The following is a 23711-nucleotide window of genomic DNA, read 5'->3' as shown; positions in this document are numbered from 1 at the left end:
CCACTCAAATTTGGTACAGCAATAAATAATTGGTTTGATTCAAGGTATTTGGATTAGAACATTTTGATGCGCACCTGAAAATTGTTGTTTCTAAAAGAATGGTCAGAAACAGATTGAGAGTGTAACAGTTTTACTGTTAACCCGTAGTAGATTTTCTCGAGAAACCTCGTGGCAGAGTTATCTAAGTCTAATGCGAAATTAATTACGCAACAATATTGACTAATGACTGTCATTTGGTGGCAAAGAAGTAATTAGATAAGACGACGCGGGTAATTAAGTTGACAAAAATGGCATTAGACTGGCGTCATTTCTGCGTTATGCACAAGGCGTGTGTCATGCAATACAACTAATCCGACATATTAATCTTTGCTTATCCTAGATCGAGAAAAAGTATGAAGTAGCTTGTAGCTAGGTTACTGACGGATTTATCCCATTGACTTGCGTACCACAAATAAATAACTCGAGGTCGAGGGGAGTAATGTGTTCGAACAATTAAAGATAAAAAAAAAATTACTAATCCTATTATCCATTCGAATAATTTACTATGCATATGCAATTACAACTTGCAAGCAGTACTATAAAACAAGAATGCATTTGGAAGTTAAAAAGGTGAAAGGAAAGAAAACTGAGGAACTTGTGCAGGAGCTTGGGGATGCAGAAGTTGTAGAAGGTCAAAGGCTCAAAGGATATATAACCTTTTGTTGTGGGAGCCTCTTTTAGTCCAAGTACACTACATTAAAGGATCATCAATCAATGATCCTCCAATAGATATGATAAGCTTCCAATAGAGAATCCTGTTTTTTTTTCATGCCTGTCGATTAACTTTTTCATTTTCTGGTTGACCCTTGAAAAGTTACCACTCCCGTTGTCTGCTGTTTTGTTTTGCATCTGGTTTGTCCTGCTTTGGAAGTCGCTGCTAGGGAGGTCTGATGGGTTTATAGGTCAATTTGAGAAGCGGGGAGGGGGAGTCCTCTCAATTTGTTGCAAAAAGAAGGCTACATATGCAAAGGGAAATGCCAGTTATCCAAAAACTCTGGAGGATGTTCCATAATCATAAGAAGTTTCAAGGGAGATTAACGTAATTTACTTTCAGAGCAATTAACCAATATCTCTATCTATCTATCGTGCATCTGCTATTTCGGAAAATGTTGTGGAATAGATAATTAATCTCATAATATTCAGTTAAACACCTGATGGCAGAAACCTTTTACCTTTTCTAGAGTATATCTTTTTGTAAGCATAGGTCATTAACTTTTTCGACTCATAATTATTGGAGCACGGACTGCACTAGATCTGAAGGCTAGCCAGGATCTAGCAAGTAAAACACTGGGAAAAAGGTAAGCTACATTAGGTCCCTGGCAGTGAAAAATTCAAGTCAATCCACTTCTACCCCCATGCTATCGTATCGTATATATAGTGGTGTCTATTCAATTTTTCATGCAATGATTATAGTTTCATGCAACGGGGCAAGCTAAAGTCAAAAAAATTGGAATATTTTACTCTTTTGGCTTGTTAGGGAGGCACGGGGCCAACTGCCACCGCGTTCGACCACATCAACTGCTTCCCTGCCCAAACAACAAAAAATTGTGAGTTTCGTTAATATTTATTAGTGATGAGACTGTTGGAGATTTTTTCTGTATCATCTTTTGTTTCTTGTTCTTCACAAGTATACAGTATCCTCTATCAGATTGTGCTTCTTCCTTCTCCACGGAGCACCAATATATCTTGGTCTTGAGCCCACAACCTTGAAACGCATGAGAAACTCAGTTTTTGGAAAAAAAAATAAAATAAAATTTGCTAACTCATACGGGGCCTCTGAAAATAAAGGCTGCTTTCCACCAAAAAGAAATTGCCTGCTCTCAGGGTGACAAAGAATCAGCTGTCCAGCTTGATAAAAATATGCTTGGATAAGTCAAAACCTATGCTATATTTTTGTCATTTCGGTTTCTAGAAACTCCAGTACCAGCTAGTAAGGCCTTTATCCGGGGGAAAAACTATTAAAAAGCCAGTATCGTCCCCGCAGTTATCGTCCTGGTAATTGCGGCAAATGCCACGGTCAGTTTCGTACTCTCATGACATCAAGAGTCTACTTCGGAATTGTGCAAAGGAGACAAATATCAATAGATACGACTCTTGAAAGCTCGGGATTTTGAACATTTGTAGAATAGTGTTTGATGACCACCTCCTGAATTAGCTTCAGCAACTCCAACAAATTTCAGGACATGTTGCAATTTGCCAGCCTTGATTGCTGGTGCCAAGCCTCCAGGTGAGGGATGAAATTGGAACACAGTTTATTCCAGGACTGAATCTGATTGATAGGTATGTGGACGTCAGAACAAATTTATCACCAGGGATAAGTAACAGGGGAAATGATGATTGGGATGCCATCTGAAGTATTCTTGAGCACCTTTGCATAATATATTTAGGCGTGCAACTATGTATAGTTTACTCCGCTCCTTAGCCCGAGTCTGCCACCAGTTGTGTCGTTAATTAGTGCCCTCAGCCACGATGAAGAAAAGCAACTTGGACCAAAAAAGAAGTGAGCACAACATCGTCGATCTTTGTGCTGATCATTCGGCAAGAAATTGGCTGAGAGAGTGAAGAAGGCAAGGCAAGAGACTAGGATTGTGCTCGAATTAAGTTGTCACATTGTTGGGATGTTGATATATTCTTGTATTTGTTTGTGATGAAGTATGAGAAGGGGTTGCTTTAATTTATGGGCCTCGATTGGATCTGAGAGTGGAATTTATGGTTGGAAATGGTCAGCGGAAAATTTTTTTCTGGGACTCCTCAAAGTTTCGGCTGCAGTAAGCTAATTTTCCAGATGCCTTCAAACATGGAAATATTTTAAAAATTGATAGAGGGCACTTTGCAACTCACCCCCAAAGTTCGTGGAGGTTCAATGCAATTAATCCTAAATTTTTTAATAATGTGACAAAGAAAAAGCATCATTATTATGTTTTGTGGTAATCACAACTCAAGAGCAGCAATAAAGTAATGCGTCTATTTTAATATTTAGACAAGTGCAATTTCAATAAGAGCAACCCCTCAATTGATTTATCCTTGTAATGGTTACAGATTGTACATTGCTAAAGTTGAGAAATTTTATCATGGCTCGGACCAACTGCTGGCTAGTCTCTGACCAATGAAATGCCATCAACTGGTCAAATAAATACCCCTTACAATCTTTACTTGAATTTTATGTAACGTGAAAATAATGGATTCACGAATCGCATATAAAGTATTTTTAGTGGTCAAAAGTCAAGCATTAAATTAGTGAAATAGTTGGTCTGAACCATGAGAAAATTTTTAGTTAAATTTAAGGGTGTGTGTCCACAATAAAAACTCTTAAATTGGGATCCACCTCTTTAAATAGCATATGTTTTCACTCAAAAAAAAAAATTATAGTTTTGCGTGAAAAGTAATAATGCACCCACTTTTATTAGAACCTATTACTTGTAAAGAGAGATTGTTTGTGATTTAGTAAAAGTTGAAGGAAGTATTTGTAATCAGACCAAACCTCAAGGGTGATCCGTGCAATTTATTGTTTTAACTGTTGGGTTACCCGCTTCAAAATTCAAATGTGTATTCCCACAGGAATCCAAGTCCGCAACCATTAAGCATTATTGGTTCCTAGTACCAAAAAAGTTCCCCACGCTAAACAGTTTGATGGTTTTAAGGATCATTAAGCGTCGATTGAAGTTTGGCTATTCTAGTACGTTGCTTCTGTTAATGAAGACGTCTTGAAGGTAGACCATTCCATGCTTTGGTGGTTGCCCCAAAGATTTTCCTGTTTCTTTGGCATACAATTCCCCTGCTCTTGTCCTATTGTCTTCCTTCACGTGAAAGGGTACTCTCAGCCTTGTTCGTGTACTTCAATGCTTACTGATTTTGCCCTTTTTTTTTTTTTTTTTTTGTGGGAGGCTGATAGCAAAAGAAACAGCTAATTGTGTATAGGGTGGCATTGCATTCCATGGAGAAAATTGCGAAAAATGAACCAACACAGTCGAGCGAGAAGGTGAAAGCAAGCTTCTCTCCCCTTTTCCTTTGAGATTGTTTATTTTTTGAGTCTGTCGTATTTGCCACACTGCTGCATCTTTGAGCTTATCGCTCATCTCTTTTTAGGTTTTCCATTGAAAATCAATGCATGAAAGATGAAGTGTTCGTTCTCCTTTGTTGCCATTTATCAAGTATTTCTTTGGAATGTGAAATCACGTCTTCTTTCGCTTCTTCTAGAGCTACATCGAATATTGGGCATATTACTTATCAAGTTTGCACCTGAGTGTATTTGCACATAAATATCTGATCAAACTCGTATTTCTTGCTGTTCATTGGGTCCTAGATTAAGCTTAACTTTCTTTATCTACACAACTTTTAATTGTTCAAAGTTTTGGAAATATTATTGCTTTTCAGGATTGGATTAATCAGTTGCCCGAAGAAATTCTGAGAAACACATTGTCACTCATGGTGATGAAAGAGGCAGCAAGGACATGTATCCTTTCTCGTAGGCAGAGGAACCTCTGGAAAGTTTTCAGTTGCCATTTGGATTTCGATGCATTTCAAACAATGCGGCTCATATTCGATGGTAAAGAACGGCACATCGAAGCACCAAAATATTGAGATTGGGTTAATCACATGAAGGTTCATTAGTGGAACAATTGAGAATTGCTATTGACTTGGGTGAGTCATACGCAACTGCTGTTGATAAATGGATCAACTTTGCCATCGTGAGAAGGGTCCAAAGGCTTGAAGTGGATCAAACTGCAGCTGCCGGATGTTATACGAGCTCTGATAGTGTCTATACTTTCCCGTCTTGGTTGCTGGATTTACCTTTTGATTTTCCGAGTTTTGACAGGCTAACATCCCTGTGCTTGAAGTCTCTTTCGATAAACTGAAAAACATCTTGCATACTTCTCATCAACATGTCTCTTCCTCGAGCAACTATTCGTGGAAAGTCTTCCCCTCTACAAAACTTCAGAGTTTCTGGCCAGTCGCTCAAGTTGAAGCACTTGAGAGATTGTATATTTCCAGAAGTTGCAGAATGTTGAGGTTTCAGCTGTAAAGTCTTGTACCTACCAAATAACCAGGCCACGATAAACATACGCTTTATAGAAGTTCCAGAACTCGCTTTAGTTTCCTTTGGTAATGAGTACCGTGAGAAGTTCATTACCAATTCTCCAAATACTTTGTATCTCGCTCGGCTGGAGAAACTGGAATTGGATTTGAGGCTCATGGTAAGATCGATTTAACAGCTTCTGCATTTTTTTTTATATGTTACTTCTATCTTTGTTTTTCCTAAAATGTTCAATGGTGCTGGTTTAATTTTAACCATTAACTTGTATGTTTAACACCTTGAATGCAGGATTCAGCATGATGCGTAGGTTTTCCAACTAATTTTCCGGAATTCAGCAACCTCAAGCATTTTGGAATTGCTAGAAGGAGTGGGAAGAGCAAGCTAGGAGATACAGTAACAGGTGTCTCAACGTGATGGGATTTGTTGGTTGGGCTGGGATCAAGACTGATGTTCAATTTGCCAACAATTTGCTTGAGACTGCCATCTCACTTAAGACGATCATGGTTGATCGCCGTATTCCTCGTTATACTCGAACACCATGGAGTGAAGCCCAATTCCAGGGAACAGGGAAGCTCCTTTACCAAGTGCAACGCAGCTTCAGAGCAAACTACCTCGCAGATTGTAGTTTAGTGTTTGAAAATCCAATTCAACAGAACTAATTCTATTGTTCCACCATCTATCGAGGCTGTCATACTAGGTGCGCTTGTAAGTTGTGAATAATTATGTGTCGTTGCCTTATGTAAAATCATGTTCGTCCTGTCTCACTGCTAATTAAGCACAGGTCCTTTGAAGTTTGTTACAAGTTCCAGCAAAACAGTACATGCTACCCAGATTCTAAGACGATACGTGCAGTAAGTAACTCCCATTTGGAATGTTTTGAGTCTCTCTGTTTTATGTGCGTTTACATTATCCAGGCCCTATAGACAGCAGGAGAAGCATCTTTGCTTTTTATTTCTACTTTCTAGTTCTAGTTCTATTGTGCTAGTAGCAATAGATTAGGTGTCAATTCTCTTGATTTGACACACACCCGTTTTGGTCATATTCAAATTGGTAATCATCATAACTCGGCAAAAGTAGAGAGGGGTTTCTAATTTTTAAGGAAGAATTAGCATGACGTATTTATGTTAATTTAATCAGCTCAAGTTCACCTAAAACTACTTTTTGGTGATGGCTCTCTTTAACGTGGCTACTTAATATGCATTTGCGAACCCTGTGGCAGGACAAAATAGGTTCATTAGAAAACAATAATGTGGCTAAAAAATGTACACCAGAGAGAACAATCATCGATTTACTGTTCTTCTAGACCCCCTTCACAGGTACACTGTGATTTTGTTGGGGGGCTTGTCCCTCCTAGTCCCATGACTGTAATGCTAATTTCAAAGGTCAAATAAGGCAGGAATTGGACGTAAAACGTGCAGCAGGGTAAACTAACTTTCAGCCTAACTCCCAACCAAATAATAATCAATTTTCCAAATCAGATCTTGAAAACTTTTACTAATGAACATTAGCTTAATTGAGGACATGTAAGCGTAGATTTGCTGCTGCATAAAGCTGTGGTGGAGAATTATAAGTGGTAGTAGATACGGTAAAGAATTAAAAATTGTTCTCTTGGGTTATTGTGGAGGTCAAGACCTATTGGATTGCCTGAAAGGCTGCTGAGGGTCTAGCCTGTATTCTTCCCCTAATTAAAATACTTACTATTGGCATTAGGGTATGTCATTCCGCATTAGACTCTCTTGGGCTGCTTTTTGTTTCGTACAAATGGCATCTTAATAAAATCATAGGCTCAGCAGAAACAGACCTGCCATGCATGATATCATTAGATTGGTTTAGAATAATTAATCGAAAATTAGCCTGGGATCTTCGGATTTTGAGTTGACTAATAGATAGAGAAATCTTTTGCACTTCAATTACTTTTAAAGGGTTCTTCTTATGGGCTAATGACATCCTAGTTGATTGCCATGATGGTCTTCAATCTTGGGAAAATGTAGAGCAATTTGTCTGAAAAACACAGCTGATAGCTGGTAAAAAAAAAAAACCGACTCTCAAAATTCAATCTCACATTTTCTTATAAGATTTAGAGTCTTCACTAGAAATTAAAAAAAAAAAAAACTTGATAATTTTGAACCACAGAAAAACCAATGTTTCATTACAATGCATTAATACAACTCTCAATCTAATCTATCAGCACTAGAACTCGAGGATTAACAAGATTGTAACACCATATCTCATATGTACACATCTCCTATACAGTATACACTAAGAAAGAAACAAGCCCAATAAATGAGATAAAATACACAGACCAATTTGGCATCTAAATCTAAACAGAGGGAACCGAAATTTCCCAAACTTTAATATCACAATCCAAACTGCCACTGTAAACCAAGTAAGAAACCACAGCTGAAGAAGAAGAATTATTATCGGTGCTAGCATGATTATTCTCTGCAATTGCCGTCAAACATTTGACTGGACCCCTGTGTCCTTCAAAGACAGCCAAACAAGAGTAGCTCTTTCCAAGTCCTCGCCGCCAAACTCTGACCGTTTTATCCGCTGAGCCGCTACACAGTACCAAATCCGAGACAACAGTCAAACATAAGATGGCCTTTGTATGCCCTCTCAATGCACCCGCAACCACCATATGTTCACTGCTGCCGTCTTTTTCCCACACCACTATCGACCTGTCACACGCACCAGAGTACAAAACAGCCCCATCTGAGCTAAGTGCCAATGCATTCACAGCTGACTTGTGTTTGTCTAGTGTAGCAACAAGACTGTGTTTCTTGTCTCCTTCATGTTTTTTCCAAACCTTAATCTTCTTGTCTGCTGAGCCCGTGTAAACAAATCCATCACTGGACAAAGCAACTGCATTAATGGCATCATCGTGTGCATTCCATACTGATTCCAAGCATTTGAAGTCCGAGGTTCTCCAAATCTTGAACGTCCGATCCCACGAAACGGAGTACAGCAAAGAACCATCTGTCGACAAGGCCAGGGCTGATACAGTGTCAACATGATGAACCCATGTGCACTTCTTGTGTCTCCTCACTTGTACATAATTCTTGGCCGAGAAAGCTCTCATGCAACTATCGTTCAACGTTGGCAAGGTTGCAATGCATTTGTACTTTCTCTGTGGTGTGTGATGATCGTTATCGATCTTCCACGCACGAATTTTGTGATCGTTATGGGCAGTGAAGAGCTTGTCACCTAGGATTACTATAGATTTGATAGCACTGTTGCCTTGTGCTACCAAGTTACAGTTAGTACTACCATTGATTGAGTAGTCATCGGGGGAGGGGTCACGGCTCCATGCGCAAATTTCGCTATTGGAAGAGCCGCTGTAGAGGTGTTTTCCGGCGAGAGCTAGTGAGAAAACATAGGAGGAGTGGCCTTTGAGCGTGGCTAAAAGGTGGTGGTAGGTGCTTGAGGGCTGTTCAACTTTTTGCGGAGGGGATGTTAGAGAAGGAACAGATGGTAAACTTGGTTGTGAGTATAGGGAAGAGTTGGATGATGGGTCTGAACGGTTAGAATGGGATTGATCAGATTCTGCTTCGTTAATCTTCAAATTGCCAGGTAAAGGGCCAGGGAGAACCCCCATTTTTTGTTGAAGATGGAGAGAGCCAATTCTTGACCGTGAATTTGAGATGGACTAAAAATCTGAACTGAATTTGGCTAAATATAAAAACTAGTTGGCCCCGGTTGACGCGCAAAATAGAAGAATGGTGCTTGTTAGCAAAAGGTAGGACAGCGATGTATGAAATGAAGGGTCCAGTACTACTGTTCAACATGAAAGCGCGGAATGGACTACGAGATTTGATACAAAGTTGCACTGAGCCACCTTATCTTTAATGATTTATTTAATTTTTGAGGTTTGCTAGTTTGTATCCTCTTTTAAGACCACTTGTTTAGCAAAATCCAGATTCTTCCCCCCCCCCCCCCCCAAAAAAAAAAAAGGAAAAAAGGAGCTGGAGCAATTGTGGTTGTGGAGGTAATTTTTTCAGTTTGGAATTACTAGCTGGTAGGATCAATGATGTTCAAATCAAATCAATTTCTTGCGTCTTTGTTTGTGCTTCTACACAAAGCAATCCGGACCTACCACTATTTCACCATCCACGGTCGATAGTAGGCCAAGTATACAGTGTATTAATCTCAATTCCTTTGGATGATTTGAGAATTAAGGTGAAAAATCTAGACTGAAGCTAATGTGTTATCTTAATTAAGATTATCTTGATGATAGATCCGTCACTGTGCATTCTTTCAATTGCCTTTTACTGTAGTCTGAATTTAGCATCGTAGACTTCACATCACATCCATAAGCTGTTATCTTGGGCATATATGGTTACAAGGGATAAGATATGTGATGTTCATTGTGTTTTTTTTTTTCTATCTTTTCTTTCTTTTTTAGGTCAAATTGATCAAAGTGGGCGTGGTCCCAGACTCCCAGTGTGTGTGTGTGTATATATATATATATCTCTCAGTGCATAAATTGAGAGTATGGACAAGTAGAAAATTGGAAGAGGAGAGTCATTAAGTATTGATAATCCTTCTTACGGATAAGGAAGCTTCATAAGACGACAATTAAATTTTGAAGCACATAGGAGGACTCTCTCTTTGTCATTGCATTAGATTTGCGACATTTGGAACTTTATGATGCAAGGACTCCCTGTTACTTAATTAAATTACGTAATTAGTAAATGTATATGTATGTGCATGCGCTAGCTTTGTCCGCTTTCGCATCTCCGATAATACTCCACCAATTGGAGATTATTAGTGCATGGACACCATTTTCGGTCGGGGGTCAACGTACTTCTTCAATATTTATATCCTGTGAATCTGGTCTGTATAATTTGACAATGTACGTATAATTTATGCACACATTTCTTTTGCTTTCTAAGATTACGGGTGGGCTTGACTGGCTGCTAGCTCAAGGAAACATGGTACCTATTACAGAGATATTAATCTTCCGACCCCCAATGATTTTGTCTTCTGAAAAAAGAAACATCGGCACACGGTATTAGTTAAACGAGTCCAAAGCTTCCCATTCATTTCCCGGAAACAGGAGGGTACGTACTACAACTTCTTAGGTTGTCAACATGCAACTTGCTATCCTTTCTGGATGATAAAGACGGGAGCAATTCGTGATGGATACGGGAGGGGAAAAGTTTTCGTTCCAGGAATCGACAAATCAAAGAAAAGGGGCGTAAATTGTGCAGTCGCATCAGAATTACCCATTTTTGGCCTCTATCCATTCCATTGTGTGCAACTGAACTATCTGAAGTACAAACAGATAGATGCTAAAACGTCCAGTGTTACTTTTCTTTCTCCCGATGCCCGTTTGCTTGATTTTGTTGCCATTTACCGGCCATGAAATGATGGGAGTGGATGGAAATTAATGGGATTGGTGGAAGTTTTGTTTTCGTTTCGTGCAAAACAAAGCACAGGGATGTGCAAGTTGCCAGGACCTGTTTTCTTTTTTCCTTTCGGCATTTGTAGTGGTGGGGGACCTGAATTTTGGAAATTGATCGTCTAAACGGGTAAACTTGCTTTCAAGATTCAACAATTTGACCTTGGAAGTAGTAAGAGTTGTCAAGTTTAGATATCCGCCGCATCCTTGTTTAATTATGACAGAACATGAACCATGGATACTTCAAATTTCAGTTTGGCTCGGTTAAAGTGTACGAGTTTTATTTAGGCTCAATACAAAACAACCATGGAAACTTCCAATTGGTGTCTGTTTGGCTCCATAGAGGTTTACAAGTTTCAATTAATCTCAATACTTACCCAACCGCTCTTTGAACTATTGGCCACCACCAAAGACTTTAAATCTTGGTGAGACGGGAGTTAAGAGTTCAAATATTGCCTCTCATTAATGTGCCACTATACGTGCCTTTTTCTAAATCTGTATAGGTGCGTTGTGCCTCCATCTGATCCAACGATGATTCAATTCCCGTAAGTTTCTTTAAATGCTATTGGACCTCCCCTCCCCCTCACCCCTAAAAGTGTAGGTTTAGGAGTAGGTTAGGCTTCTTTAGGCCATGTTGGATCCCCCCCCCCCTTTAGTGGGGGCTAGAGTATGTTAGATTAACTGTTGCAGTCTAATAAAAAAATTAATCTCAATACTTTGTTTTCTAGTTGAATTTTTTTTAAAGAAAAAATAAATAATGTTTGTTAAACTGCACATTTTTTAGGATTACTTAAAATGCTTAGCTGCTCAAGAGATTGGAGAAAAGCTCATTCTGGGTTAACTACAATGCAAATTAATGAGAAGGTTAAACTATAGTTATAAAAATTAAACAAAAAATAAAATAAAATACTTCTCATGGTGTTGTGCTCCACTTCCTCACCCTTGCCGTGGGCTGGATCAAGCCATTGCTAGTTGGGACTGACAATGCTACAATTCGTTGAGGATTGTTAGAGGCCCACTGTCAAACCCATTTTATTTGAGATTTGCAAAGAAAAAATTTGTAATACCAAACACACTCTTGAACGAAGGAAAGCGATGTTAGAGTCGAGTCGAGTTCAGGAGTTGAGTTCGACTACTGGAGGTCAACTTGAGTTAAAAAAATTTAGATTCGAAACTCGACATTGAACTCGTCAAATTCTTGAAAGTTGAACTCGAATTTAATTTTATTTTACCAAAGCTCGATCTCTTGCAAATCGATCCCAATAAAATTTAATTTGAGTTTAATTGAGCTTAATCGATCCTAATTGAGTTTGAAAATATAAATTTACATTTTATATAATTTTAAACAAGGGACAAAATAAACATCTCATACTAATAAATAAAAAAGTTAATATGTATGTGTGTGAAAGTGAAACTTAATTGATTGATTAAACTAGATAAACTTTTGAGTTTCACATATGATATTTGAATTCAACTTGTTAAATAGCTTGAATTGTTTGAACTCGATCAATGCATGTTGAAGTTCAGACTTTAACGAATAACTGTGCTAAATACTTGATTCAACTCGACTCATTTACAACTCTAAAGGAAGCTAATAGACTTGCATCCTATAATTTACGTTTTAGTATCAATTGTTCCCTCCTAAGATTTGCCATAATCATCAAAATCTTTACGTACATATTATCATCTTATTTTGCTGCACCAGTTAATTATTAGATACATAACGTGCAAGTCTTTAACATTGCTCGCCAATTGCGAAAAATCATTAAGCATGAGTTTAGCAAATTCAACCTCGCTTCTCATAATTGTAACTTGGAAACTTCTTTTGCTTTTGTTGGTTTTCTTCTTCGGTTGATAGGTGTCGAGCCTGTGCAATAGTAATTACCTACTCAAGAAAATTACAAATTTTGTATATAGCAATGAGTAGAGTCGAATCCACAGGGACTGGGGATAATTTGTTTCTTCCAGAGTCCGAAGTATGAGGGATTTTTGGAGAATATAAAATAACTAATTAACTAACTAATGAAACTACTAATAGAATTAATCAATAGCTAATACGACTCTAGCTAAAGGTGCAACTTTTCAGATACGGTCCATTCAACTGATCATTGATGCAAAGATAATTCAATTACTCATTACTAGATTAGTTATAGTTATCATACATGCGATAAACCAACCTTTTCTTACTTTTTCGATAGTCAAGGTACGACCGTTAACTATTGCTCTAACCAAAAAATAACCCTAAGTATAACCGTAGGATTTAATTCCTCGATTGTATTAAGAATTAGAAAAGTCCAACCGTAACGAACAAACACGCTACGAAGGTTTGTTTAAATTAGATTATACGTTTCCCTAATATGAAACCAATCACGCTAGTCGCCACTGGTATTAATCAATAGAACAATTACGGATTCAATCAATTAATATGACAGTAGATTATTAGATTAATTCGAAAATCGGGCCCTTGACATTCAAATAACAAAATAATCATAAGCAATTAAACCATAAAACGTACGAATACCAATGAATAAAAGATGGAAATCCGTTTGTATCACCCACGGAGCCTGACTTGTATTTTCTTTTGAAAACTCCGCACGCATGGAGAATTTGTCCTCCGCAGATCCCTCTTTTTAACACTTTTCAGTTTCACTTGCTGTAGATGGATCCAAATACTAAATATAAGTATATGTTAACAATTAAAATAATATTTGACAAGGACAAAGAAAAAAATTAATAATAAAATTACTAACAATTAACACCCTGTCATCGGCCTTTTTCCTCAAAAGAGCAAGGACTTGTTGGCCTTTTTCCTCAAAGGAGCAAGGACTTGTTCAAAATCAAAGGAGCAAAATGCAAGGATGTCTTGTTTTAGTTTAATCCTTGGCCCCACTAAACTAACTTTCTATAAATTACTAGGGAGCAAAACAAATAATGGAGTGGTACAATATTTACGCAACATTTGGAATTTTTTTTTAGCCAAAAGCAAAATAAATAAACATGCTAGTTTTGCACATAGAAATGTAACAACTTTTCCACGTGCCACAACAAACAAATACATATGGGCAAAGTCTCCTGTAAATACAATGAATGAACGGTAATCACAGAATTAATCCCAATCCGTGTCTATCCTTTAAAATAATCATGTAGAGAGCGTAAAAGAATACTAGTAGTATGAAATTTACTACAATAGAATAATCGGCAACAGGAATAGCCCAGCAATCAGAAGAATCCGTGATGATTTCAAGCCCCAGGACCCGTTGGAGTCCCTCTCGTTACTGGGCGTCAAAGTTGTTGACCAATTGAAATTCGGGTTAGACCCGTACAACATCTGGATCCCCTGAATGTCATCTTTGGTGAGCTCCACTTTCCTGGTGGCGGACCCAATACTCGGGTACATAATCGCCTCCTCAACCGACGAATGACCCAAACCCAACAAATGCCCGATCTCGTGAACCGCAACTGACTCCAAGTCAACGGCTGAAGCCAAAGACGGAGCACTGAAAAAATCGCCGTCGATCACCCAATTCTCGTCGCCGTCCAGATGTAGCCTCCCACTCGGCGGCGAAAACGCGTGAGCCAGAGTCCCCAGAACCCCGTCAAAGGGCTCCCCATCGCCGTGGTCCCCACTAAAAATCCCGATTTTGATGTCCGCAAGGCTAAACGACGCCGTCTCGGTAAAATTCAGCGTCGTCACCTCCGACCATCGGTCGAATGCGTTTGCAAACACCCTTCTGACAACGTCTTCCACCTGATTCTCCGGAAGAAAAGCGTAGGTTAAGTCCGTCTTCCCCGCCGGCCAACGAGGCATGCCGGGGAAAAACGAGTAATGGGCAACCGTGTGAGGGCGGAGAGAGTTAGCATTTGCTACTTTGCCGGAGTTCATGGAAGTAGTACCGTTGACGATATCGGGATTGCCGCATCTGGGGCGAGTAATGTGCTGCAAAGTGGGCGCGTCGAGCTCACCGGTCTCGTTAAGGTTGAAGTTTCGCTGGTAAGTTTTGAGAGCAGATCCCAGGTAATCATCAAAATCATCGGTGAAGTTAAGGAGAGAAGTGTCAATGTATCCGAAACGTTGGAAATATTGTTTGAGCTTTGCTAAGCCGTCCACTTTCTGACCCGTGTGGCAGCCTAGGAACTGATTAAATGCATCCCAAGAAGTTTTGTTTGGGATTAGAGATTTGGGAATGGAGGAAATGTTGGGGAAGAAATGAGCTGACGTCGTTGGAGTGAGCGGAAAAAGTAGCAGTAGAAGAAGAAAATATGATTGGATGACGATGACGATGGAAGAAGGGGGGATGATTCTTTTCATTTTTTTGATGGAGCTGCCTCAAGGCAATGGAAGCGTAGCAGTGTGGATCTGGACGGACGGTTCATATATTTAATATGTGCTTCGGAGAACGATGCACATATTTGGCGGGTAATAGCTTTTGACTCTAATGGTGTTTACAAAGTCTTTGACAATTGTCGTGCAAAGGCGTGTTTACATATTACTACTATTGTATATTAATCAGAGTTGGAATTGTTCCGCAGATTGCACTCAATTTTGTTCCTTGGAGTTGGAGGAGTGTTCATACTACTCTTACAATTAATTGGACTTAATTTTTTTTTTTTTAAATCTAATCGTATCTAAATAAGTTATTTTGTGCTTGGTTTGGAATATTATTGCATTTCAGTGTCAATAATATCCATGAATGGTACCGCAAATTGTTTAGATGGTAGTACTAATATGAAGTTTGTCAACTCATCCAAATTGTTTAGATGGTATCTTCAATCGCTGCCTTTAACTAATCTCAACAACAAATGCAACTGAGGTTTCTTTATTGATTAATAATCTAATCAAATAGTAAGAGACGGCAACAGACTGATGCCTTGTTTGAATTGCATTTTCTAATATTTTTTTAGAAAAATTAATTACCGTAGCGATTTGATGTATCTGAGAAAAAAATTAATAAAAAAATATAATCACAAAAATCGGCGTAATTTTTCGATAAAAAATAGCTATCCAAGGGGGGTGATAATTCTAATGTGTTGTGAGGAACCAAAATACTAGTCCTTATGCTTGCAATGACTTGTAATCACACGCGCCCACACACCAAGTGAAAAAACAAAGGGAAAAGGTTCCTTGGTGACTTGTTTCTACTTTCTAGGATGCCTCGTTCACTCTTGCTACGTAGCGAACTAAGCAAAATGGAAGTTCTCTTTTCTCGTTTGCAGCAGTGTCGTTTTGTCAACGCGTACATGAGAATGAGAGGCTGAGACATCAGGTGCTGAGACATCGTTTATTTTTCAAGTTACCAAAATTTTGACGTTTTCATTGCCTTGTACTGAAAATATATTTTTTTAATATTTATTATAAATGTAGGAATACGGTCAACAACACTGGAGGTTAAAACTGTTGGGACTCGTCGGATACAGGTATATGATAAGAGTTTTTAAGCCACGCAAGTGGAGAGGAGATCAGATGTCCTTAATCAGCTCTGGGTTATAGTTTAAGGAGATCAACTACTGGGATATTGCCGTTCTTGCATGTACCAGAGTGTATGCCATCCAGAACTCAAAGCCAATTCTCTTCTGTACACCACTATTTTGGCTCAAGTACGGGTACCGGCTGCGGGTCTAATTGCGAGTGACAGTCAGAACTTTTTAAAATGCGAAGATGGTCAATTTTGTATCCAATTTTTTTTTTCACTGGTGCCAATTTAGTTCTTTTTTTTATTATCTTTGCCTAATTTGCTCATAAAACTTAATTTTTGGGTCCAATTAAGTCCTTACGCGATAACGCCACCTCTTAAAATCAATCAGCCTCCTCTTTTTAATTTTTGGATTAATCTTACTTTTATTTTGCTCATAACTTTGGATATGGGTCGAAATAAAACCATATAAATCAAGAAGAAATCATATAGTATTTAGGGTACTTTAAAATTTAAAATTCTTTGAGCTATTTTTAAAATTTTTTCAATTTAATTGTTTACCCTTCCCCTGCCTCATCTTTCCATGCTCCCGCTACCAATTCTTTCCTCCGCTCCTCTCTCTGTCGACTACTCCCTTTCTTTCCGCAACAGATCTTCTATCTCACACTCTGTGCCACTCTCTGTGTCACTTTTTATTATATTGCTATTTCTCCTTTACAAACATCATGTTTTAATTCTTTTTTATTTCCTTATGATCCAATAACTATTAATTGAGTAATACACAAAATTTAACAAACTCAAAAAGTCAAAATGCATAAAAAAATGAGATTTTTATGAATTTTCTGCTGTATTTTTTAAATTTCTATTATATATTAGCTTTTTGAAACTGTTGTATTTATTTTTTATTCAATTAATAGTTATTGGATCATAATGAAATAAAAAGGAATTAAAACATGATGTTTGTGAATGAAAAATAGCAATATAATAAAAAGTGGAACAGAGAGTGGCACAGGGTGTGGGACAGAAGATCCGTTGCGCTTTCCTTCCTCTCTTAGATCTATTTACAAAGCCAGATCCAGTAGATTTGGCTAGATCTAATCTTCGCGGGAGAGAAAGAAGTGGGGAGAGGGATGTTGGTGAAAGGGAATATGGAAAGAGAAGAATAGGAGGAGAAGGGAGAGGTGAGAAAAGAAGGGTAGGAGAAGAAAGAGAAAGTAGATGGTGTGCACTAGAGTTTGGTGGTAGGAGGAATAGAGTACTAGGGATGGCAACGGGGCGGGGTTGGGGCGGGGGACCCCTCCCCCGTCCCCCGCCCCGTTGCCTATTAGTTCCCCCCGTCCCCCGCCCCGTCCCCCGCCTCCCGTTCCCCCCGCCCCCGCCCCGCCTTGCCCCGCTTCCCCCGCGGGGGTACCCGCGGGGTTAATATAATTTTATTATATAATTTTATTATAATTAAATTTTAATAAATAATCAAATACTAAAATATCAACACATCACCAAATTATTATTCATTGTAATTTTACAATTGAAACTCATAAAAACAATCAAACAGAAATTATTTAAATACAATCCAATATGATGAAATAAATATAACTAAAATAGTCAAGTTTTCACTTTTAGTACAAATGCAATCACTAATTCATTATTGTGTTTGTGCTTTTTTTTGAGAAAAAAGTGTTATTCTATTAAGTGTAATTAAAAATTTAGTATAAATGTATTAGTAAATTTAGTATAACTAATTAATAAATTCTATTAGTAGACATGTATAATTATTCATAATATTAGTAGACATGTATCAATTATATTACATAAACTAATATACATTATATAATACATCTAACTAATAATATCATTATCATAAGTTTATAACTAATTAACTTACATATTATATATAATTATATATATTTATATATATATTTTTTTTGGTTTTGCGGGTGGCGGGGCGGGGGATGGGGCGGGGGTATACTCCCCCGCCCCCCGCCCCGTTTCTAAGCGGGGGGAAAAAATTCCCCCCGCCCCCGCCCCACCCCCCGCCCCAACCCCCGCCCCGAGAGCCTCCCGCGGGGCGGGCGCCCGCCCCCATTGCCATCCCTATAGAGTACCCAAAGTTCTCAAAATACCTTTAATTAGTTATTAACTCAGAAGTTAGATTATTTTTAGATAGTGGTGCAGTTACAGAGGCCTTACTACATAAATTTTTAGACAGGAGTTAGATTATTTTTAGTAAGCTTTTACATACCAAAGGATTTTTTTTTAAGTATATATATATACTAGAATAGACACACACACACACCAAAAGAATGAATGTGAATGTTATTAATATAGTAGAACTATATAATTATCTTCTTATCAAAAAAAAAAAACTATATAATTATCTTGAGGCTAACTGATCCAAAAGTCATTTGCTTCACGAGTTGACCGGTCATCTGGTTATTACTCCGATATTGAGGCCAAAATTGTTTAGATTTGCACGGCTTGAATACATTGATTGGAAATAGAAATGATCATCCTTTGTAGAGGGGTAAATAATGAACGGAATTAGAAGGTAGAAACTAGAAAGGAAACAAAATGCTAAGCGGTCAACATTTGACATTTTTGCGAAATAGAAAAACAAATAAATACATAAATCCCAAAGGCGGAAGAAGTTTAAAGACATCGGGGCCGTCGCTATTTTATTCGCAACGGATTTTCTGTTTCAAATTCTATATCATTTTTTATTATATTGTTATTTTTTCTACATAAATATTATATTTTAATTCTTTTTTACTTTCTTAAAATCCAATAACTAGTAATTCAGTAATACACAAAATTTATCAAACTCAAAAAATCAAAATGCATAAAAAATGAGATTTTTTATAAATTTTCTGTTGCATTTTTTAATTTTCTATTACATATTATTTTTTTGAAACTGTTGTATTTATTTTTTACTAAATTTATAGTTATTAAATTTTAAAAAAATAAAAAAAATTAAAATATGATATTTATATAGAAAAAATAATAATATAATACAAAATAACACAAAAAATGACATACGGTGTTGAACAAAAGACATTGCTTGAGCCACAGGAAATGAAGTTTTGTTTCGACCACGTAAGTGGTACGTAGGTATGGAGAAACTTTTAAACAGAAGCATCTGCGTCACGACTGACATGTATTCCTGGTCACAATTCAAAATTTGCATTATATTATAGTCAAGGTAAAAGTCTTTTTTTTTTGTCAAAATGATAACAGTCAAGGTAAAAGTCGAAGGGAACAAAAGTGTTATCCTCTATCATCATGCGCCACGACAACAACTTTCTAAAACTTTTCCTTTTTTTTTTTCCATGGATCCTTATCTTCCTCCACCAGAAGCATTTTAGATGTATCGATTTTCAACTGCCCTCAAACTTCTGGAATGCATCGAAAAAACGAAAGGGACCTCCTATTTCCTATTATATTCTAGAAGTTAACTTCTTTCCATTTTTCAGGATACCAACTTTGAATTCCTCCTCCTGGCTAGTTTACACCACATAAGTCGTAAGTCTCAAATGGTGAACCCAAAAAAAAAAAAAAAAAGTCAATAAATAGCTACTTTATCTTATCCTAGTGGATCCCCCGCAGCCATCCCGCAGCTTCTTAAGAGACCGTCCAACTAATGTTACAAAAACTTGGCCTAATTCCGAACGACAAAACAAAAACAAAAACCAAGTTTGATTCGCTGCAAAATACGAGAAAGTTGGGTCTTCTAAAATTTGCTTGACACATAATCATAAGTTTTATATACGCAAAAGTTGCGATCTTTCCTCCAATGATTCTATGTATATTAGCAGCTCTAGATGCCTGTCATATGTATCCAAATTTTATACATATATTATGCATCTAAAACGCTAGTGTACATATTGTCATTGCATGAAAAATTAATCCTATTCTTAATAAATATATACATATGCAAGAAGCAACCCTGTTTGGATTGTAGTTTCTAGAAAATTTTTTTATATTTTTTATAAATATTAATTTTATACATTTCTCAATCACCATTTTACCTCGCATATATCCAATCCTAAAAAAGTGCTATAACAATTGTTACCCAAAAGTCATGAAAAATTACGGTCCAAATAAATTTCCCATTCTCGGATAGCTGCTCGTGTGCACAATGGTTCAGACGACAAAAATAATCAACCTTGCAGTCTTTTCATCTTCAAAACTCTGAATTTTCAACACCTTATCGGTATCGCGTGTGGCCGCGGGTAGAAGACTGGGGGCCATGCATCAGGCAGCCATGAAATTAATATAATTCAAAACCGTCCAACATGGCCATATAAAAGACCGGCAACCCCATGAGAACTGAACGACCATAGTCATTCAGAATCCTATTCGAATAGCTCTGCCTCTCTTTGCTCTATCGCTCTTGCTTTCTAGCGGTGCCTTGTTCTAGTTTAACAAGAGAAACAAGCGAGGTCTTTACTTCAATTCAATGGAAAAACACGCAGTTTTTAACACAAGCGAGACCTCATGGGCAGATCAGTGGGATCCCGAGCCAGCTTATAATGGAAATTACAACAGCAACAACAAAAGCAGTTCAACGTCCAAATTCTCGAGCAAGGTCGGTGACACGTTCGGTAAAACAAAGGACGTTGCTTCAACAGGTGTGAAGAAGGTCAAGGAAGGAACCCGCGCTGGCTTCCACTGGATCAAAGATAAGTACCAGAAAAGAGCCCAAAAGAATAACTAGTGGTAGTTTCTACTACCATACGTCTTATGAGACATATTGGATCTTCTTGTATTATAACACTAATAGCAAATTACATGTTTAATTTATTTTTGGTTTGGTTAAAGACAGATGACAGTCTGATCTTAGTATATAGGAGTCCTTATATTGTATATGTGGCAGGCAGATTAAATTCTTTTCTTTGTCATGTACTGAGGTGCTCATTTGATTAATTCGTGACCTTTAGCCTTTTTCTTTCCCCATATTTTCATATATATTGTTGCAAGCCTAATTTCTTCCTTGTTAGTTTTTGGTGTAGTTTATTCCAAGAAAAGTGGTCCAGTGATTTCAAATCATAGGTACCATTTTCCGGAAAACAGTAATGGAAATGGTACCAACAATGAGTGCTTCCAGGAATGCAATACCTTGCATGCAAAATTGCACATGATCCTTACCGTTGTCCAGTACCCATTTGGCTTACAGGAATATCCTAGATTGGATGCCTCCTGTGTAATTTGCTCAAAAAGAAAAAGGGAGGAAGAAGCAAGGAAACGGGATGATGAGAAAAGAACCACAGATCCCTTGTTTCTTGACAGTATTTGATTCTCAAACGCAAGAATCTTCCTAGATTAATCGACCATCCTCATCCCAAAAGAAAAAGGGGAAAAAAAAAACCGAAATATTACAAAGGACAAAGCAACAACCAATCGTTTCGTCTTGGAGATTTTTTTTTTTTCCTTTCTTTTATCAGCCAACGAGTTACCAATTTTATTTACCAAATGGTAATTTTATTTGTGTAAATCGTCAACATACTTTTCAACAATTTTTATGTATTACATACATCACATCAAAAAAAAAAAATTAACGGACCTGATATCGGTGAAATCCAACCTCCCAGTCATGAGCAATTAACGACTTAAATTAAAGCCGACTTTACCGGCAAAAGCAAAGAAACTCCAAGGTTTCTAAACAGACTTATCTATCTGGAGAGAGGATTTTGATATTAAATTCTTAATCAGAAGCTCTTTATTGCAGCAACATCTGCATCATGGCTTACATAATCTCTTAATCCCAATTGGCTAAATAATTTTGGTGCCTTCATCCCTTGGTCCAACAATGGTTGCATAACATATTTGGGGAATTGAACTGGATTTCAGTCAAAATCTGAAACGGTCATGGGTACATATTTTTAGAGGCCGCCGCAGATGTCATATGCTATGTAGTCGTAATTCAAACCTGATAAATAGCTTAGAGCAAAACTCGTTCAATTTGATATTTAGCAGTGACGTTGAACTTTGTCAGGGATACTGCAAGAAGTGTTCTAACTGTATGTATCGAAGACCTGGTCCTATATCTAAGCCAAATTAGATTATTCTGTTGAGATCAGGGCCTTTTGGATGGCAGCCAATTACAGACTATTTTATACTCTGTTGGAAAGAAGGATAACCTTTATCAATTACTACCATCTTCTATTCTAAAAAGATTAATTAGAGGACGCCTTTCGGCTGCTTCTGATGCGACCAAGGCAGGCACCGTTCTGATGTGGAATTGCAAGAGGCCTCGAGCACGCAATTTTCTCCAACAAAGTTCATTGTTAAAAACAAAGAAAAACAGCTAAATTATGCACGAGCCCAAAAAGTCGCACGCGCTTGAGTTGAAAAACCCAGCCAGGCTGAACTTTTCCTTCTTGGAAACTTCCATATCAGCATATAAAATCCCAAATCCGCCTCTCATGACCAAGAAAAATCTCTAGAACAAATCCCACGTACTTTTCTCTGTTCTTCTCTTTCTCTCAGCTCTATTCGGCGTTGTTCAGCTTTGGAAAAATCTGCGATATGGCTTCAAACAGTTCATACGAGAACTCGTGGGCTGATCAATGGGATCCAGAGCCACTTCATGATCATAACAACATCAACAAAGACTCAGGCGCCAAATCTTCTTCCAAATTTTCGAGCAAAGTTGGCCACAAATTGGATAAGACTAAAGCGGCAGCGTCCACCGGGGTGAAGAAAGTCAAAGAAGGAGCCTCCGTTGGTATTCACTGGATCAAAGACAAGTGCCAACGGAAAACCCAGAAATAAATAGTCGTGCCTCGTGAGATCTCAACGGCATGGCTGGGCTTTCTTTTATTCCGGTTCCGGTTATAATAGTTATGATTAAGAGTACTTTTTGGGTTTGGTGATCATTCATGTGTAAAACTTCCCCGCGCAGTTTGTATGATTCTTTTTGATTTGCGTTTGAGATCTTCTTATGTACACACATATAGATATACATATGCTAAACTAATAGAACCATTATACCATACCGAATGAATATAGTACCTAGTATTTGTTTCGTTGCCGCAAAGTTGCTTGCTTCTCTTCTCTGATTCTTCTTCTTCAGTTATGATGTGATTTTCCAACTGGTCGTAACTCAATGAGACAGTGGTATTATTCAATTATGGATACAAATCTCCATGCACCAAGCATTTGTAGCGTTTGGAAGAGGAGGCCATGGAATAATATCAATCACCAATCGCCCAAAACCTATATGTCCATATTTAAAATTATTAAATTATCCCAGGAAAAAACCGGAGTTGTCAAAAGTATATGCCAAACTAGGAAACCGAATCAAATAAAATATGGAAATTACCTCAAACAATAAATAAAGAATAATAAAACGTGGAAATTAACCAAACGGGAGGGAAGTTGTAAAGGCAGGCCGGAATGACGCGCAATTGGGATGCGTCCTGTTGGTCAACAGTCAAACTCGGGTTGTGTGAATCCGTAAAATTCATCAAACGACTCATCTGTCCAGTTCCTATCCAAACGCGCCCGTCACCCGTGACCTAAAGTTGCATCATTACCTCCGTCCGTTCCTTCTAGAGGGTTACAGGAGGACCAAAGCTATAATTTATTGTGCTGATGATGAGATTAAATTTACCATTAAATATAAAATAAGAATTATTAATAATTAGATAATTTTAAAATTTTAAATTATTAGATGATGGAACTAAATTTAATTAGATTAGAATTATAAGTGCAGCACTTAAAAGGACTGTATTTGTGTTCTTAATTTCTAATGGTTGGGTTGCCAACTCTTTAATTTTCGGAAAAAGAAAAAAAAGGGGTCCTCCATAGATGCGCAACATTCAAACTT

The 23711-nt window shown here is 37.7% G+C and overlaps 2 protein-coding genes and 1 long non-coding RNA gene across 3 annotated transcripts; all 3 read right to left on the bottom strand.

Moving 5' to 3' along the window:
• Positions 1-7194: 7194 nt before the first annotated feature.
• On the bottom strand, positions 7195-8736 carry LOC113715512 (protein JINGUBANG-like). The gene has a single exon (XM_027239731.2). It carries the CDS (start codon positions 8667-8669, stop codon positions 7395-7397), a length of 1275 nt encoding a protein of 424 aa, XP_027095532.1. The 5' UTR covers positions 8670-8736; the 3' UTR covers positions 7195-7394.
• A 4758-nt stretch (positions 8737-13494) lies between these two features.
• On the bottom strand, positions 13495-15022 carry LOC113715513 (metalloendoproteinase 2-MMP). The gene has a single exon (XM_027239732.2). The coding sequence runs from the start codon at positions 14782-14784 to the stop codon at positions 13657-13659; it is 1128 nt and encodes a 375-aa protein (XP_027095533.1). The 5' UTR covers positions 14785-15022; the 3' UTR covers positions 13495-13656.
• A 6894-nt stretch (positions 15023-21916) lies between these two features.
• On the bottom strand, positions 21917-23313 carry LOC140016913 (uncharacterized). Its single transcript, XR_011823195.1, has 2 exons — positions 23205-23313; positions 21917-23098 (listed from the first exon to the last, which is right to left on the bottom strand). It is a non-coding gene; the product is annotated as an uncharacterized lncRNA (long non-coding RNA).
• Positions 23314-23711: the final 398 nt, after the last annotated feature.

This window comes from Coffea arabica, chromosome 11c (genome assembly GCF_036785885.1).
Source record: "Coffea arabica cultivar ET-39 chromosome 11c, Coffea Arabica ET-39 HiFi, whole genome shotgun sequence".
NCBI classification, from domain to species: Eukaryota; Viridiplantae; Streptophyta; class Magnoliopsida; order Gentianales; family Rubiaceae; genus Coffea; species Coffea arabica.
The sequence above is the reverse complement of the archived record's forward strand: the minus strand, read 5'-3'. Positions and strand labels throughout refer to the sequence as shown.

Excerpts from the sequence above, each read along its gene's own strand:
- LOC113715512 (XM_027239731.2), bottom strand. The coding sequence starts at position 8,669 with ATGGGGGTTCTCCCTGGCCCTTTACCTGGCAATTTGAAGATTAACGAA.
- LOC113715513 (XM_027239732.2), bottom strand. The coding sequence starts at position 14,784 with ATGAAAAGAATCATCCCCCCTTCTTCCATCGTCATCGTCATCCAATCA.